This window comes from Populus trichocarpa, chromosome 15 (assembly GCF_000002775.5).
Source record: "Populus trichocarpa isolate Nisqually-1 chromosome 15, P.trichocarpa_v4.1, whole genome shotgun sequence".
Lineage (NCBI taxonomy): Eukaryota > Viridiplantae > Streptophyta > Magnoliopsida > Malpighiales > Salicaceae > Populus > Populus trichocarpa.
The window spans coordinates 12,713,524-12,732,288 of record NC_037299.2 but is presented as its reverse complement, the minus strand read 5'-3'; the positions used below and the strand labels follow the sequence as shown (position 1 = coordinate 12,732,288).

At 36.6% G+C, this 18,765-nt stretch overlaps 4 protein-coding genes across 8 annotated transcripts; 1 reads left to right on the top strand and 3 right to left on the bottom strand.

Annotated features, from left to right (window-relative positions):
* Positions 1-1,716: 1,716 nt before the first annotated feature.
* On the top strand, positions 1,717-7,513 carry LOC7456670 (respiratory burst oxidase homolog protein C). The gene is made up of 12 exons (XM_024586757.2): positions 1,717-2,510; positions 2,637-2,796; positions 2,910-2,958; positions 3,107-3,220; positions 3,366-3,788; positions 3,880-4,263; positions 4,351-4,446; positions 4,537-4,652; positions 4,729-4,831; positions 4,956-5,026; positions 5,969-6,525; positions 7,071-7,513. Exons 1-12 carry the CDS (start codon positions 1,964-1,966, stop codon positions 7,178-7,180), a joined length of 2,730 nt encoding a protein of 909 aa, XP_024442525.2. The 5' UTR covers positions 1,717-1,963; the 3' UTR covers positions 7,181-7,513.
* Positions 7,514-7,630: 117 nt separating this feature from the next.
* On the bottom strand, positions 7,631-13,517 carry LOC7456669 (uncharacterized). 4 transcript variants are annotated; one of them, XR_008057482.1, is made up of 14 exons: positions 13,358-13,517; positions 13,158-13,280; positions 12,956-13,079; positions 12,745-12,878; positions 12,523-12,667; positions 11,490-11,668; positions 11,133-11,373; positions 10,426-10,521; positions 10,117-10,262; positions 9,860-9,967; positions 9,420-9,508; positions 8,109-8,654; positions 7,860-7,903; positions 7,631-7,767 (listed from the first exon to the last, which is right to left on the bottom strand). XR_008057482.1 is itself a non-coding variant. In XM_052447591.1 (12 exons), the coding sequence occupies exons 1-12, from the start codon at positions 13,424-13,426 to the stop codon at positions 8,168-8,170; spliced, it is 1,941 nt and encodes a 646-aa protein (XP_052303551.1). In that variant the 5' UTR covers positions 13,427-13,517; the 3' UTR covers positions 7,913-8,167. The 4 variants fall into 4 exon arrangements, 1 of the variants encoding a protein (XP_052303551.1); XR_008057481.1 differs by lacking the exon at positions 7,860-7,903 and having other exon boundaries at positions 7,647-7,767; XR_008057480.1 differs by lacking the exon at positions 7,631-7,767 and having other exon boundaries at positions 7,780-7,903.
* An 805-nt stretch (positions 13,518-14,322) lies between these two features.
* LOC7456668 (germin-like protein subfamily 3 member 4) lies at positions 14,323-15,886 on the bottom strand. Its single transcript, XM_002321734.4, has one exon. The coding sequence runs from the start codon at positions 15,243-15,245 to the stop codon at positions 14,583-14,585; it is 663 nt and encodes a 220-aa protein (XP_002321770.4). The 5' UTR covers positions 15,246-15,886; the 3' UTR covers positions 14,323-14,582.
* A 365-nt stretch (positions 15,887-16,251) lies between these two features.
* On the bottom strand, positions 16,252-17,831 carry LOC7457590 (inositol polyphosphate multikinase alpha). Of its 2 annotated transcripts, none has more exons than XM_002321733.4 (2): positions 17,657-17,831; positions 16,252-17,464 (listed from the first exon to the last, which is right to left on the bottom strand). In XM_002321733.4, exon 2 carries the CDS (start codon positions 17,445-17,447, stop codon positions 16,458-16,460), a length of 990 nt encoding a protein of 329 aa, XP_002321769.4. In that variant the 5' UTR covers positions 17,448-17,464; positions 17,657-17,831; the 3' UTR covers positions 16,252-16,457. The 2 variants fall into 2 exon arrangements, with proteins under 2 accessions (XP_002321769.4, XP_024441717.2); XM_024585949.2 differs by lacking the exon at positions 17,657-17,831 and adding an exon at positions 17,569-17,639.
* Positions 17,832-18,765: the final 934 nt, after the last annotated feature.

The window sequence follows — 18,765 nt, the reverse complement described above, 5'->3', positions numbered from 1 at the left end:
TTGAGTTTTTTTAAAAAGAAGTAAAAGTAGATTTTAACGGGATTAATAATATTAAACTAGGTTAATTTTAAGTTAATTTTATTTATACTTGAAATAGTGGGCTGGTTTAATACTTTGCAAGCAAATGATAACAAGAAAAGGAGCAATTTGTTTCACTTATTACTATATATCTCTTGTGGAATCCTAATCTTTATATTTGTGAAAACAAACAAGATTTATCAAGAAATGGAAAATGATAAATCCCATTTCCAATCCCAAATGAACAAAACTTGGCCTTTTAAATAATTTTGCACTTACACACGAGGGAAGTTCTAAATACTCTGCTGTAATGGGCAAATAAAGAGAAGAATGGTCCTGATATGGAGGAACCACATTGAGGGCACAATGTTTGACGATTTGTAATATATACTCACACACGATTAGGAAGTGGTGGCGCACCATCACATTTGTGCTTTGTGAATCAAGTGGAATGTTTTCCTCAATCAAAACCCAGTTCTTATTCAATGTTACAAGGAAAAAGATAATGAAAAACAAGTTTATAGTTGACTTAATTAGTGGATACTTGATAATGAAAAAAAAATTACTAGTTTTTTTTGTGTATAAAGTCATGTTTTTTTCTTGTTATAAGGTTCTGGTGGTCTACATTCATAAAATCTTGTTTCATGATTTTCTTTTATATATTTTATCTCATGTAATTTTTTTTATCATATTTTAATATAGTTATTAAATCTAACTAGGTGTAAGGCTTGATGAATGTAACGAGTTGATCCAAGATAATAAAAAAAAACAAAAACTATGTTATTTTGAAAATAAATAGGAAAAAAAGGAAAAAAAATCAACGGATTTTGATTTGTTAATTTGTTTGGTTTATTAGATCAACTTTTAAATTAACTTTTTATAAATCTAAATCAAGTCAGTAGTGTCCCAAGTCAATTTACCTTGTCGGCAGGCGTTTAATAACAGTGATCATAAGCTTTTTGTTGGGTACTCCTCTTGCTTTACAAGAGGGTTGTTTACTTGTTTGTTAATCTTATCTTTAACGTGGTAATTTTTTCTTGCTATAGAGAGAGTCTGCAAAATGGATTCTGCAAGGTCAGATGGTTGTGTATATGCTAGACTACTAGTAGACTACAAGATTGTTACTGCATGACAACCACAACGTGTTTCATCAGGTTAAAGCAAGAAATTGCGATTAGTCATATCAAGAAAGCAAAGATTGACAGATCGATTACCTAATGTTGTTTCTCAAAAAAAGGCGGTAAAAAGAAGACCGGAAAAACGTTGTCAAACTTCTGATGAATGACAACAGCTTATAGTCATCTAAGTAAATAATATAGAAACAGCAGAATACTGATTTGGAAGTAATTTGATAGAGATTTTGTCAAAAGCTAACGTGGAGTGTTCAAGCTGTATGGACAACTAGAAACTAGAGTTCATGCGCATGTGAGGAAACAGGAAGCTTCTAATCAGCTTTCCTAATCGGCAACATGTAATTAAATGGTGTTAATAGTCAAATGTAATGATTACATAATTAATTTTTATTTTGACATTTTCATAATTAGTTTTAACTGTTCAGTTCAGTTCATCTCAATGTGATTATTATGAAGTATGTTCCAAAAGAACATTAATTATGTTATCTAAACGTCATTACTAGCCTGACATAATTAATATTTTTTTCATGTTCAGACCAGTCTTTCTGTCTAAAATGCCACAGAGTCTCTGCAAGTATATTTATATAACAGGTTATGGCTTCCTTTGGGACAGAAGTTAACAGATCCAATACTCAGAGAGAGGAAGAAAAAGACAAGAATTCCCTCTCTGTGTCTTTGCATTCTTTCTTTGCAGCAATCTGCTAGAATTCAGCTTTAAACAACATTTGGGGTTTCCCCTTCTTTTCTTGCTTCTTTTAAACTGTCACGCATAAACAGAGCTTGAAACATTTTATCATTTTAAAATATCCCAGATGCAAGATACGGGTAGAGAAGATCATCACTCTGACACAGAGCTATCGGGGAGCGAAAGGGTAGCTTACAGTGGTCCATTGAGCGGACCTCTGAATAAAAGACCTGGAAAAAAGAGTGCGAGGTTTAATATACCAGAAACAACCACATCCAAGGATGAACAATACGTGGAGATCACTCTTGATGTCCGAAATGATTCTGTGGCTGTACACAGCGTTAAACCTTCTCATGGCGTCAAAGAAGATCCTGAGATGACATTACTTGCTAAAGGTCCAGATAAAAGATCTGTTTCCAATGTTGTGAGAACTGCTTCAGCAAGAATTAGACAGGTTTCTCATGAAATAAAACGGTTGGCTTCGTTCTCAAAGAGGCCTCCTCCTGGTCGCCTTGACAGGTCTAAATCTGCAGCTGCTCATGCTTTAAAAGGACTAAAGTTTATCAGCAAGACTGATGGTGGTGCAGGATGGGCTGCTGTGGAAAAGCGTTTCGATGAAATTACTGCTTCTACTGAGGGCTTGCTCCCTCGTGCGCGATTCTGTGAATGTATAGGTAATTCAATGCAAATTTCCTTCCTTCTAACTTGTAGATATGTGAATGTGTTTGGTTTGGACTGAATGTTATTTGCTTTAGTTAGTTTGAGTTTTGAAGGGCCTGTGTAAATTCATGTAATGGCAGGAATGAAGGAGTCAAAGGAGTTTGCAGGAGAGCTGTTCAGTTCACTTGCAAGGAAGCGGAATATACAATGTGATTCGATCAACAAAGCTGAGCTGAGGGAATTCTGGGAACAGATTTCCAACCAAAGTTTCGACTCCAGGCTCCAAACTTTCTTTGACATGTAAATGAATCTCTCTCTTTCACTCAAAGATTATGTCTTTCATTTTAATGAAAAAGTCCTCCACCTTATATTGATTTCAAGCTGGAACTTATACCAAGTGATGTAAAATGCAGGGTGGATAAAGATGCTGATGGCAGAATCACAGAAGAGGAAGTCAGAGAGGTGCTCCCGTCTTTTGAATGCCTTACTGAACATTTCTTTTTAGCTTTACCCTTTTTGTCTTGAATGAAACACTTGACTTGAATCAAAGCTTGTGCCTTGTGTCAGAAAAGGATTTGGCCTAAGAAAATTTGGCAATTTTTATATGCAGATCATTACCCTTAGCGCTTCTGCAAATAAACTGTCAAATATCCAGAAACAAGCTGAGGAATATGCAGCATTAATCATGGAAGAGTTAGATCCAGAAAATCATGGATACATCATGGTAATAAACCACAAGTTTAAAGCATTATTAATGTCTTGAGGGTCTGCTTGTTTGGAGTTTTTTTTTTATGCAGATTGCTGATACTCTTATTAATGATGCATGGTTCCCTGTTTTTTTTTTTAAAAAAAAAAAAAAAAAACAACAGATAGAGAACCTGGAAATGCTTCTATTGCAAGGACCAAGCCAGTCGGCAGGAGGAGAAAGCCGAAATCTGAGCCGTATGCTAAGCCAGAAGCTTAAGCCTACATTGGATAGCAACCCATTAAACAGATGGGGCAGAGGCACCAGGTATTTCTTATTAGACAACTGGCAGAGAGTTTGGGTAATGGCTCTATGGATTGCTGTTATGGCTAGCCTATTTGCATACAAGTATGTGCAGTATCGACGCAGAGCGGCGTATGTGGTGATGGGTCATTGTGTATGCATGGCCAAGGGTGCAGCTGAGACACTCAAACTGAATATGGCTCTAATTCTACTACCTGTCTGCCGAAACACTCTCACCTGGCTCAGGAACAAAACCAAATTAGGTGTCGCGGTTCCTTTTGACGACAACCTCAATTTCCACAAGGTTCTATCTAGCATCTACGTACCCTCTAGTATCTACGCTTAATGTCTTCTAAACTGGAAGCACGGAAACTAATGGTGGTGTCCTTGTTCAGGTTATAGCAGTTGGAGTTGCAGTTGGAGTTGGTATCCATGGGATTTCTCATCTAGCGTGTGACTTCCCTCGCCTTCTTCGTGCAAGTGAAGAAAAGTGGGAGCTCATGCAGCAATTTTTCGGGGATCAACCTTCAAGTTACTGGCATTTTGTCAAGTCCAAGGAAGGAGTAACTGGGATCCTCATGGTAGTGTTGATGGCTATAGCCTTCACACTAGCCACCCCTTGGTTCAGACGTAATAAGCTCAATTTGCCGACATGGCTCAAGAAGCTCACCGGTTTCAATGCATTTTGGTATTCTCACCATCTCTTCGTCATCGTCTACACCCTGCTCATCGTGCACGGTTATTACCTCTACCTGACTCATGAATGGTACAAGAAGACGGTAAGTGCCTCTCAGTTATCATATATTCTTTTATTACACTGCATTGATTGAAATCTCAGTCCATCCTTGAACCTCCACCATTGGCAGACCTGGATGTACTTGACAGTTCCTGTTATGCTTTACGGGGGTGAAAGATTCATTAGGGCACTGAGATCAAGCATCAAGGCTGTTACCATACAAAAAGTAACTATTTTTAACCATTTTTACATCGACTTAATTACTTTTCAGAAATGATTTTAGAAGTTGTGCTAATTTCTTCTGGTTGTTTTGAAGGTGGCAATTTATCCTGGAAATGTCCTGGCACTTCACATGTCAAAGCCTCAAGGATTTAGATACAAGAGTGGGCAATACATGTTTGTCAATTGTTCTGCTGTCTCTCCATTCGAATGGTAGTTAAACTTCAAAATATTGCTACCCCTTGTGCTATCCATTCGTAAATACTCATGGTAAATCACATGTCAACAGGCACCCATTTTCTATTACTTCAGCCCCTGGAGATGACTACCTTAGTGTTCATATCAGAACTCTTGGTGATTGGACACTGCAGCTTCGAACAGTGTTCTCAGAGGTGTGTTTTCTTACAAGTGCATTTGTTATTCTTCTAGAAGAAAAGAAGAAGTCTTACTATATTATGTCCTGTTTATTTCCAAGATTGTATACGTGCAAAAAAGTAAGTGTTTTTTTTTTCTCAGGCATGCCAACCACCTCCTAATGGGAAGAGTGGACTTCTCAGAGCTGACTGCTTCCAAGGACACAGCCCAAAGTGAGCATTAATTTTTATGATATTTTCTATTCACGTATAATTACTAGCTAAAAAAAAATAAAAATCCCTTCTGATGAATGATAATATCATAACAATTTCAAAAAGAAATGAATGCATCTAGAGGGTTTGTGGATCATGGTATGCATATACGTGACAAGCATTAATTACATGAGGTCAAACATCTCAATCCAGAACGAATCTTAAGTGGTTGGATACCACAACCTTATTGCCGATGTACCTACCCTAGGCGAGCAGGTGCTTTCTTCACTTTGTGTGTATCTTAGCTATTTGCTGTTAGGGTCTTTCCTCTCATACAAGTAATCTATCAAGGGCTACTAGATAAGATCTACCTTATTTTCATAGACATAAGAGCTATGGAGTACAGCCATGTGTATTAGTCCACTGTTATGAACAAATGAGAAGCACCAAACCAATCAGTGTTTGCTTCACTGGGAATATGAATTATAGAATGCTGTCTTTTTCAGAATGGTATCTTTGCATCATTTGCCGTTACCGCACTATAATAAAGGAAGGCGGGATTAGCAATATCATTGATAGGAAGAGAAAAAGTTTGCTAGGTTACTTGACAAACTTCAAGTTTAGAAAACATTTGTGCATGCGCTTAATTAGTATAGTTAAATAATGCCAACTGTGTTTTAAGATATTTTGCACATCCAATAATCCAAGTTTTAGACATTATTAGACACGGAAAGGATAGAGATTAATTTGTCATCATGGACAGCCTGCCCCATCGTTGAAAACGACATGTAACAAACATGTAAACAATGCCACCCACGAGATGTAGATGCGCATCAATGAGCTGCAAGTAGTCCTTTTTCACATGGATATTCCCTAGCAAAGAAAGATGTCTGCCTAGAAAAAAATAGTGTTTCCTGTTTAGGTTGTGCATAATGATGTGATGATTTTTTATCCTATGAGCAGTTTCCCAAGAGTCTTGATTGACGGTCCATATGGAGCACCAGCACAAGACTACAAGAAATATGAGGTGTTATTGCTCGTTGGCCTAGGAATTGGAGCAACCCCAATGATCAGCATTGTCAAGGACATAGCGAGTAACATCAGGGCCATGGAGGAAGAAGAGAAAGCATTAGAAAATGGTACTGATGGGGCAGGCAATAGCCCGTTAACTAGAACTCCAAGCCCTAATGCACACAAAAGAAAAGAAAGCTTCAAGACAAGGAGAGCATACTTCTATTGGGTGACAAGAGAACAAGGTTCCTTTGACTGGTTTAAAGGGGTTATGAATGAAGTGGCTGAATTAGACCATAACCATGTCATAGAGCTTCACAACTACTGTACTAGTGTTTATGAAGAGGGTGATGCAAGGTCTGCTCTAATTGCCATGCTTCAATCCATTAATCATGCCAAGAATGGTGTGGACATTGTCTCTGGCACACGAGTCAAGTCTCACTTCGCCAAGCCTGATTGGCGTAATGTCTACAAGCGCACTGCGCTTAACCACCCTGATTCTCGGGTTGGTAAGTGAACTTCTCCAATCCTATAGTTTATTACGTGTTATATGCACTAGAATCTGATACTGCAAGCTTCCATATTCTTTTGAACTGGTTCATTCCTTTTGCATAATTAAGCCCTCAGCTCTTAAAAAGAAACTCTTCTTTATGCTTAAAAAGATGTCTTTGTTTACTATGTTTGTCACTTTCTCAAAAAGAAAATATATTGAAGTGAGTGCTAGTGCTTTTGCAAAGGATGAAGATAATTACATTACTAGTGCTTTTGTAAAGGATGATGATAGTTACATTAAGTGTTTATCTCCTATTAAATCAACATTAGCATGATCCATTAAAGTTCCTTATGACCCTTGCTCTCTAGCAGAGTAAAAAGATATTTTACCGGGTCCATGTAAGAAAGTTGAAAGATACTGATACCAGAAAGGAAGGATTGGGTATTTTACTATATTTGCTGAGGATAACAAATCAAATCTTTCGTACAGTGTTTATGCCATGCATTATTTATCACTTTTAGAAATGAAAGTTGAGATACCTGTAACTATTCACAATTGCAGGAGTGTTTTATTGTGGGGCACCAGCTTTGACAAAAGAGCTGCGCCAGCTAGCCTTGGATTTCTCTCACAAGACCAGCACTAAGTTTGATTTTCACAAAGAAAACTTCTAAGTTTCAAAGGATAAAAAAGAGAAGAAACACACCAGACAAGTTCTTAAGCTCCACTCTTATCCCACTATCCATCACGTACGAAGATTTGGCCCCCTGCAATTGGACCACGATGTTTGTAATAATGTATTCTTTATTAAGTTTGCTCTAGAATTACCTATGGAATATTGATATGCTATAATGCAAGCAAAAGATAGTGCGTTGGTTGATTGAGGGCCACCCACCATATTAGTTTGGGTTGTAGAAGAAAAGCGTGAGCATGACCGAATGTATGCCATGCTCATTGCGAACCTATGTCTATATACGAGGGAAATAAATGTAAATCTTTTTTTTTAATTTTTGGATAGAAGAGTGCACTTATTATAATAAGATCAATTAGTAATGCATATTGATACCAGTATTGAGCTTGGGAATATAAGCCCTTTCTGATTTAATAATTTCATTGAACGATTAGTTGGAATCATTCCTGCTATTCAACCAGAATTGAACTTTCCCATCACTTTCCTACATTTTTAAATCATAATCAAATGCACATGTTCAATATCATACCTGTTACTATATACATCAGCAAAGATTTGTTAGTGACGCTCCTGGTCACCTCGCAAAACAGTCAAGGCATAATAATTAGTTCAAACATAATAGTTAGTACAAACAAACGTGAAGTGATGAAACTGATCTATACCAGCACCCAACAGAATACGTCCATGAATCCTGACAGCTTGGATCATGGAATAAAAGAGTACAACAAGCAATAAAATACAGGCAGTGTGTTGTAAGATATTGCGAAATGGAGCCTGGGGGTATTTTAGAACATTGAGTTGGTCCTTGTTTTGAGCCTTCATAACAACAGAATATCATGTGTGCGCTGTCTCATGCGTGGTCAACTATAGTAAGTTTATACTTTATAGATGAAGGGTGTCAGAAAACCAACCTCATGAACCTCTTCCACAAGAATTACCATGCTCCCCCACAGTAGAAACAGCCTTGTTTTCATTTATGTTTCCTTTTGAGCCTCTGGAAGTTGGGCTTCAGTAACTGGCTTGAAGTCGGGCTTTGGTTTATTGCATTGGTGGGCTGGAATGGGATCAGAGGCTTTTTTGTTCGCACAGGTGTTTGACTGCTTATGATAGTGGGAGAAACTGTCTTAGATTTTAACTGTCTCGGCAACTCCAGCCTCTCTAGTATCCTAGAAGTTTTTGCATCCAGCTGCCTGTTGCTGTCTGGTGAGGACAGAACGGACTGGTCCATCTTAGGTTTGGAAACACAAGTGGGAGAAAATGTCTTGGGAACTTCCTTGACAACCAGCTGCTCCCATTCCTCTGCAATAGAAGCAGTGGTTTTGTCATCTCTATTTGTCAGATCCAGCAGTGGCGTTTCATCCTCCAAGTCTATAGCATCTAGGACAATGACTTCTGAAGAATCTGGTTCGTTTGAGTTTAGTTCGGATGTTGTCTCATCCAGTTTAGGAGGAAGTGGCCTGGAATATCCATGTGATGGAGGCAAATATCAGGATCAACAAAGATCAGACATTGATATGCTTACCATGACAATTGCTGAAAATCAATCCAAGTGCAATCCCAAACTTAGTTTTAGGAATTACCAGAAAATGAGGTCATACCCGAGTATCCCAATTTCAAACTGAAACATTTCCTAAGATCCTCTATAATAGCAGCAATGTAGCTCAATTTGGACATTATGGTAAGAAAGATGAAGCTAAAGCAACTGCTATGTGAGAAGCAACGAAATGAATGCTTAATGGATGACGATCAATAATCTCTAAACAAATCTTTCCAATTTTAGAGATCCAAATTTGTTCATGACCGAGATGTAAAATTTTAATATGCCATGGCTGAGTGGTCAAATGGCTTGGAGGACCATGATTAGAACTCCAAGTAATTTGGTCACAACCCACTTATCCTGTGAAAGAAAACTAACACGAAAGTCCTGTCTAAACTTAGTAGTCGGAGAAGTTCACTAGAAATCAGATTTTTATTTTAGGAATAACCACCTCTTTGAAGAGCTGACAAATCCTTCTAAGTTCTGCACTTGGAGAACATCCGGGGGGAAAAAAGGGAATTGTATTTCAGGAAACGCAGTGCAAACAGATAGCCAGCCCATTGGAAGCGGTTTAATCATTTTCTATCAACTATAAAATAAATTAAAATGGAAAAACTAGTGAAATATGTGCCATTGTGATTATATAGAAGCAGGAGCAATCAGCATCAATGGATATGATAATTACCCAAATTGTAGGCTCTCTTTCACAAGCAAGTTGAGCTTTTGATGGAATCCTCTCTCGTGTATTACTGGATTGTAGTCTCTTAGTTCCATCTGTGGGTAATTTGGAAAATATAAGGAAAGAAGAAGAAAGGATAAAGGATAAAGGATAAAGGAAAGAGTATTAAAATCATAATAGAAGGCTAAAAATTGATTTCAACCACTAGATCGTGGTCAAGAGGCCTCTCTCTTTTAATAATAGATATGCTATGTTTATCAAAGTCAAGCCGTAGCCAACCAGCATCCATTCCGAGGTGAACTCACCACATAAATCAATATTCTGGATCTATTTAATCTTAGTACATGCTTTAATAACAGAACAGAAACCTCAAGTACGTAGATGGCTTCAGATTTCCAAAACATAATAAAAAGAAAGTAGGGAAGTGATTAAGGAAAATATCCAACCTTCATTAGAGAGGCTTGAATGGAATTCTGAATCTCCTTATTTACAGGAGAATCAAGGAATCGATTGGCATCAGGCACAGGCAAAACTTCCTCTGATCCTGCAAGCCGCTGCAAGGGGTACAGTTTACCAAAATCAAAATGAAGAGCATAAGCAAAGGAAAATAAACTAAGAGGAAGACATCGAATCAAATATAAGAATATCATTTTGTTTGCTTGAGAAGAAAAGGATGGCCATTCTAAAGAGGGTCAGTGTTCACCCTGAGAAGCATTGGCCCATTGTCTGAAGGCTGAAGAAGATAGTAGCAGTGGAAGGCTGCTTCTCTCATGGTTTCTACATTACAACACGAAGAGCATAACAGGCCCTGATCCATTGAATGCAGAACACTGCAAATCCCTTGAAAAACTGACAGATCATATCCCAATTCAGAATGATGGTAGCAACATATCAAATCACTCTAAGACAAGATAAACTTAGAAATGAAACGAGTTTGAACTTTGATGAACCTATGTTCCATTTTTATATAAACATTTGAAAAAGGAAATTCAAAGGGAGGCCTTCATCGCACTTTGAGCATTCAACTCTGGTCGGTCCATTTCATCTGAAGTTTCTATCTCATAACAAGCTGATGGAGTTACAAAATATGAAGATCCAATTATAAGACCTGTGATAAAAAAAAATCCAGACAGGGAGGTTAAGCATAAAGAGTTTTCTAATTATGGTACCTATTATAATGACTAGATTATCATGCAGAAGGTGTGGGAAGTGATTCAAAGAATTTGTGCAGGGAAAAGGTTTGAACAGTGATTTTCAATCATCTCTCGGGCCATCTCTCAACTTTTTCATCTGCATAAGAAAATAAACTGGCAACCTAAATTTCAGGAAAACCTAAGAACACCGATAAAGTGATAATGGGAAAGGACCTGTTCATTAAAAGTAAATAGAAAAGGATAGAAGAAGAAATTCATAGTTGTATTGCACACTCTAAACAGAACGCAGCATTCTTAATCTAAGATTGTAGCTCGCATGGATTTCACTGATTTTTACTTATATCCCAACTGGTGGTACTTCAGGAAGAGGGAAAAAATTCCATACCATCAGAATGCTGGTTTTAAAATGATAAGCAGAAATGCAGAATCTCCTCGCATCCCACTAAGAACTCCCCAAATTCCAATATGGCAACACCATTAAATAAATAAGCTGCTTACAGGCTACAAAATGAAAATGGACAAGATGTATATATAAAACTGTAGATAGAGTTTTTTGCATGACTACCTTCACTTAAGGAGCTCAGGTTAGCCCTCTCAATAATGTTGAAGTCTATGGGTGAAGAAACTTGCTTCAGCTTCATAGAGCTCTGAAAAGAGGGCATGAACAGAACTGTTTTGTCTCCAACTTGCACAGAATTTTCAATGACATCGGAAATTTCTAGATCACGCCCTGTGATTGGACAAGAAGCTCCGACATTTTTGTCTTTTATTCTGTTATCTAACACAGAGCCATGACACCTGCATGTCTATAAGCAGCACACCCAGCAATAATTTCTTTTACATGAGAAACCTAATTCGAATAACAAAAGAAACATTTTATCATACAACAAGAGCATGAAAGGTGAGATTCATAATTAAACACCTCGCAAGCACTGAATCCATCAATAATTTGACAAACAGATGTTGACAAGCTGCAGAATATCTGATTCAAAGAGCCTGTGAGGTTGCTTTTAAAGATAAAACGAGCTTGCAATGGTTCTTCCATGTCATCCTTTAACTCCTGTAGCCATCGTTTTACCAAGCTATGAAAAACTCTACTATCTGCAAAATTATCTGAAGTTAATGCTAAACGCAAGTACACATATGAAAATTTACACTTCAGCTCACTCCTATTTCTCAGCACTAATATTGAGAATTTTTATTATTCCGTGTCATCCTTTAACTCCTGTAGCCATCGTCTTACCAGGCTATGAAATACTCTACTATCTGCAAAATTATCTGAAGTTAATGCTAAATACAAATACAATTATGAAGATTACTCTTCAGCTCACTCTTATTTCTTAGCACATATACTGAGAACTTGTACACAAAATGAAAAATCAGGTTAATTGCAAGAAGTATACATTTAGCCTTGGCATGCTTAGTACTCTAGGGCTACAGATCCAAATTCCTATCTGAATTCAATGACTACCTGTGGATGGATCCTCTTTTATATCATATATTTTTTATCCACTGTAGCCATGGTCTTGCAAATATACAAAAGCAGTTCAATCACACTCTTTCCATCTCCCTCCAAATGATTCTACATAGAAACTCGGGGACTGGTGGCAGAAATTGCATGGTTTCTCGAATTTCTATGCTCTGATTCTCCATTTCCATAATCCAAGCCTCTGTATAGCAGATATCACTGTTTATCTGAACCATGATGTTGAACTTTAACTCTTAACGCCTCCCCTTGTCAAAATTTGCACTTTGCATTCACATAATCCACAAAACACATTCCCACATAGTCGATAACAATCCAACCATAGTCCTCCCGAATTTTGATATTAATCAATTGCAAGAAAGGCTTTCATTTTATGCCATTGCTCATTGATTGGAAATATAAACTTCTCAGAAGTATACTAAAAACATAATCAAAACATCATGAACTAATAATCGTTGAAGCACATAACCTGCGAGATAAGTTCCGAATGAGAAATTATCAAGATCTGATATACTTCTCATGAAAGAATTAATATTCTCCTGAAAATTTCCAAGATGACTCGAACTTTGCTCAAACAACACAAACTCCACCGAAACACACTTATCCGCTGCATCCTATTAAAAACCAAGAAAAAAAAGTTATATATAATTTATCATAAAAAAATATTCTGAGGCATGATCTGTTGACTAACCATGAGAGTCAATTTCAACTCAGTGTCGATATTATCAGGCACGCACGAGCTCAAAACAATCACTTTCCTCATAATATCTTTACCTCCCCATGAGTACAGTACTTGATCGCTCAAAATACTTGAAAGCTTTACATCTAGTTCCACAAAAAACATTACTTATTTACTTAAATACCAAACATGCTTGCTAAAAATCAGTTAATCAGTTACTAACCGAATGAACGGAGACTTCCAGAATCGTTAATTTCAGGCAAAAAGGAATCGGTAGGCACATTATTAACGGCGTGATGGAAGTCACGGAGATTGAAATTTCCTCTAGGACTATAACCGATCTTTAGCTGTTAAAAAAATGTCCAATTAGTTTTTTGACAAACACGTTCGGTTTTTAACAAAATCTTCGGATTTTCCTCAATTACCTCGTGAGAGAGAGAAGTGCGGTGTTTTAAGAGATAACACAAGCCGATTTTGTCAATGAGAGAGTGCGATTGGCGGCGTGAAGGAGACGATACGGCGTAGAAATTTGCGAGGTGTAGCAAGGACTGAACAGAATCAACGAGTTGCAGCAATCGAGTAATCAATTGATAAAAAAGAGAAAGCATGAAAGAAAGAGTATTACTTGTTTTAGGTTTTTGAGCAATGGAGGCGAGAGGTTGCAGAGATCTAGCACGAAGCAAACAAGTACCATTTTCAATTTCTTCTTCGAGTCTGTGGATTTGTTTTGATTTTTGTGTTTGGCGCGGAAGGAGAAGTATTTATATTCAAGAAAGAGAAGTTTTGGATTTGCCTCCTACTTTTTGGGATTAATAAAGTTGCCCCTGTAATTTCTTAGCTTTCGAAAAAGGACCCGTGGTTTTTTTAATTTTACTTTTAGAGTAAATAAGTTTTCATGTAGCTATATTTAATTCCAGGAATGCAATAAAGAAAAATTGCAAATTCAGGTTATATATTCAAAGCGGACTGATTGTAGTTTTTTCTGCTATAATATTGTATAAAGGAGGGATACATCGCATTAATCTATATATAATAAAGTTTATTTACTCTTTAAAACATGTTAGTTAACTCCTAATTATTTTTTCTACTTCTAATATATATGATAGTTTTAACCCATTAAGATTAAATCAAACTATTAATTAAGTCTCGAAGTGGTTTGTTTATAATGATTTTTTTTATTGATATAAATATTAAATTGATATTTATTTAATAATTTTGATATGATGATATTAAAAATAAATAAAAAAATTATTTTAATATATTTTTAAATAAAAAATATCTTTAAAAAACATTTAACACTACAATATCAAACACATGGAAAAGCTAACTCAAATATATCTCGATCTTTTAAATCAGAAGGGAAAAAAAATGTGAGGTTTTGTTTTTTTATATATCACTTTAATTTTCTCAACTTAATTTCCAAACAAGATTTATTAGTATAATTGAGGAAAGCCTCTCCATAATTTGATTTTGAAGTTCCTGGTTTTGTCACGAGAAGTTGCATGTAAAAATAGAATTGGTCCAACTTTCTCTCCAGTTCCTCTGCTCGTTATGGAAATGCAAGAATCTATTACAAGACGGGGAGACAATGGCATAACTCGAGGAAAGTCTTGATGAAACTGTGATTAAATGACACAAACATTGTGAATTTAGTTAGATAATTACTAGCACTCAGGTTGAAAAACACACAGACTGTTGCTAATATTCTTGTTTTACACACATTCATACCAGCACCGGAAGCCATTTGAGCAAATGAACGTTTTTAACTATTGAGAAAACACACAGAAATAGATGTACACTTGGCTCGTATGTCAGAACTTATAATGTTCTGATTACTGACTGTAAAGATGCTAAAACCTAGTCAGGGTCGCATTTTGAATGCCATGTGCATTGACCTCCAAGGCAGCAACAGATTTTATTTTCCTTACTAGCTTATTTAACGTATCGTCATCAAACTCGAGCATTGCATCAGCAATATTTACCGTCCCTGGGTTTTGGCTATTGAGTACTGAGAAAACAACAGCGGAGTTAAAGCCATTATTGACACAGAAGTGGAGCAGACCTTGAGGAAACACAAAAACTTCTCCTGGCTGGAGAGTTTTTTGGAACAGTTTGTTTTGGGTGTCAATAAAACCAGCAATCACCACACCTTTGCTAACGAAGAACATCTCGGATGCTCTTGGGTGGGAATGAGGCATCATCAAACCACTAACTTCAAGGTCGGTCCTAGCAATTGAGAGGCCGAGAGTGTTTAGACCTGGAAAATCCGCAGCAGTGTTGAAGGTCACCGAGGAATGGAGGAAGTTGTCTGTGTCACCTGGACTACTCAGTTTTGATGACTTGAAATCTGAAGCAACGATGCTGTTTGGGTTCTTGCAAGGGAAGCCATTGATGAAGACAGTTTGCTTGCCTGTAGTAGCCGTTGGACAAGTATCCTGAAGATTATCGGTATCAGCCAGGCAGATATTGATGCAAGTGGACAAGAAAATGCAGAAGAAAAGGGCGGAATTCATCTTGGTTTTATTCTTGTGAAGTTAATGAATGTTTTTCCTTGTTTTATATGCAATCCTAGAGGTTGCAAAAGATACAAGTTATTCTGAGGCTTGGAGTTTACTACTGGATTTCAAATGGATTATCTTGTAAGAAGTGCATTGCTTAAAATTAAAGATTATCTAAACTCAGCTGGATGCCCTGAATTCTTAATATACAAACCAAGATGGTTCCTCTGTAAAAAAGAAATTCCCCTATCACCCGAGGGAAATCCTCATCTCTTGAACTCACTGAAACCAAGCCAATTGAGATTGGCGGGAAAGATGCTGGAAATAGACTTCGCCGAATCCCTTTTAATTACATCCAACCGTCTGCTACTTCTGCTACCGCAGCCCTTGCGACTTGATTGGTCCCCTTCCACTTCCCCCATTGTCAACTCGCTTGCCCCGGCGTGAAGAACTCGATAATGCTTTTTAATGTCTCTGTCACTGACAATAAAAACTCCTTTATTTACCTATTTATTTGATTTTCCTGAATTGCAACCTTTCTTGCCATAACAGGAAAGCAAGCGGCTCTACGGAATGTAACATTTAACCTTAGGATTTTGAAAGTAGCTTGAAGGAGCATATGATAGAGCAAATTGAGCTTAGATGGGCAATTTTCATTAGTTTTATTCCAAAAAGATGCGCTGTCAATTACCAGGTGTTGCTTCATAGGGGTCGATCTTTTGGGCCGGAAAATTAAGCAGTATAACACGTAAAAGATTTAGCATGAACCTTAGCTATCACTCCTCTGTTCCTTTCCTATCTTATCTTCACAACATGGCCATGGAGCTCTCCCTCTCAAACTCACCAAACCACTAGCCGCCAGGGGTCATCTCCTTGTATGCACACTCTCTTTCCAAGCAAAGAATCTTTCCCGTCACCTAAAACAGCATTAAACATGTACAGCAATAATAGATTGGATTTACTACCCTACACATGGAGCCAGAACTATAAGAACATCTTTGGCCGACCAGAAGAATCAAACTAGCGAAATAATAATGTAAGAATATAGGATAGTGAGTGCATAAAAATTCGATGGGGATTACAGGCAATGATTTTCTTTCCCAGCCAAGAGTTTAATAATGGCAGGAAAGAAAATTCTTCAATAGGTTGTACAAATTCATTGAAACGGTTTCATAAAACTCAAAAGTAAAACAATTTAAGCCGAAACCCTAAAACATTGGAAATACACTACATTCCTTCAATGGTACCGTTTTCAGAATAATTGGTGTTCTTGTCAGAGTCTTGCAAACAAACTTTGGTTGTGCACTCATCGGGACTGGTAAGAATCTCCTTGTCCCTCTCAGAGTCCCGCAAACAAGCTTTGGTTGTGCACTCATCGGGACTGGTAAGAATCTCCGAGATGAACTTTATCAAGGAGCAAAGCCCACCCAAGAAATTATGATCAATAATGTCTTTGCCTTCTGTAACATGAGCAAAGTCAATAAGTTTAACTTCAGCATCTGACCTCTCTCCTTTTAACACTTTCTCCTTCTCATACACCAAGAGAACTGAACAAGAATTCAAATGGTACATGGTTTGATCCTCAAACCATGCCTTTAGCTCCAATAATTGAGCCAAAATCCCAGTAGAACCGCCATAAACACTTGCCGCAAAAGAACAATCAGGGTCTGAATTTGGATCAACCGGCAAATTGGAAGAAACAAACTTCTTCAGAACCACTCTAACATCAGCTGCACTGAGATTCTGAACAAGTTTCCTCTCAGGCTTCCAAAATCCAGATTCTTCATTTCCATAAATCTGCAGCCCAGAAATCCTAAAACCCAAAGACAAACTACTAGTTTCCCTATCTTTCTTAAAGCACCGCTGGATATAATCCTCAGAAGCTTCAGGATACCAAGTCCTAGAACCAATCTTGATATCCATAACCGATGGATGCGAACGACTTGAAACAACATCCTCCAATACAAGGTGCGGCCGCAGGCCAGACCCGTCAGACGCCTCTAAGAGCTGAGTCCCATGAAAAACAGGAAAGAGTCTTCGGATATGATCTGGGACCCTCGTATTCGACGAGAAGGAGGAGTAAAAAGCCACCTCTTTCGAGCCCCGGTCATCATCCTGGAGAGGCTTGTAGAAACGCCCCGAATCATCAATGAGGGGGCCAAGCTGCCCATTACGAGCTTGGTGGCCCGCAACCTGATGATCAGGGACCTTAAGCATTATATGGATACTTAATTCTGCAAAAAATCAAACAAATGCAACGCTATGAATCTCTCGTGTATTATCAAACACCTTATTGACAACAAATTTAAGTACAAGAAATCACGAAAAAACAAAAAACCTTAAAATTTAAGCAAGCACGAATTCTATAAAAACCTAAAAAATTTAAAGCTCTTGAAATAATTGAAAATTGAAAGAAGAATTGTTACCTTTAAGATTATCGTAGACGACTGATTAGTGGCTGAAATGCTCAAGCTGTTAAGAGTGGAGAATGACGCTGTCTAGTGTCTAGAGGTGGGTGGGTCCAGAGGAGAGCAAAGAACCTTTAACTGTAGCTGGATCCCGATGGATTTGAATTCATGCATCGGGATTTGGGCAATTTGTGTTGCAAAAATCTGGTACGTGCATGTGTATGTGGAATGTAATTTAAAGGCCATGGGTTAAATATTTGTCTAGTCAAAGTCAACGAATTAAAGGGTGAATGGTGGAAAAAACCATTCAGCAAAGCTTTTTAAATGGGTTAAATTTTTCATTTAAAATTAATTTTTTTATTTTTTTATTATTTTAGTATACTAATATCAAAATAATTTTTAAAAAATAAAAAAATTATTTTAATATATTTTCAAGTAAAAATTATATTAAAAAATAATTACTATCATACTTTAAAAAGCTTCTAGAAAATTAATTTTTTTCAAGATGGATATCATTTGAAAACTTCACAATTATATAAAAATTAAACCATTTAAATATTATTTATTTAATTTTTATATTTGGAAAATGTTAAGCAATATAAATAAATCTTATAATCAATTAAAATTAGAGGTTTTTTATAAATTTCAAAATCTAACCGAAGATATGTTGTTTACTTAAAAATAGACCGTTAAAATTTAATCTTAAAAGCATAATTATCTCTCTTTTTTTTTTAGATGAAAATAAGTAGATAAATAATGTATGGCCATTCACGTATATTAAATGAATTTATAATTTTTAAAACACTATTCAAACACAAGAATTCAACAAGTAGATTCAATAAATTCAATCTGCTTAAATAATTTAAAATAACTTTAATATAAAATTGATTGCAAGCAAATGGCTAGATATGCCAAGCGCATCGGCATTGATGCATATAAGAAAACTTTCTTTTTGGATTTGCTTGGCTAATGACTAGCTTAGTGGATTTTGTAGTTTAGTATAAGTTGATTTTAATTTTAAAAAAATATATATTTTTTTTTTAATTTTATCATTTAATATTTATTTTATATTTTTATATTTTTTTCACTTTTTTTCCTATAAAATTATTATAATTTTATGCATAAGA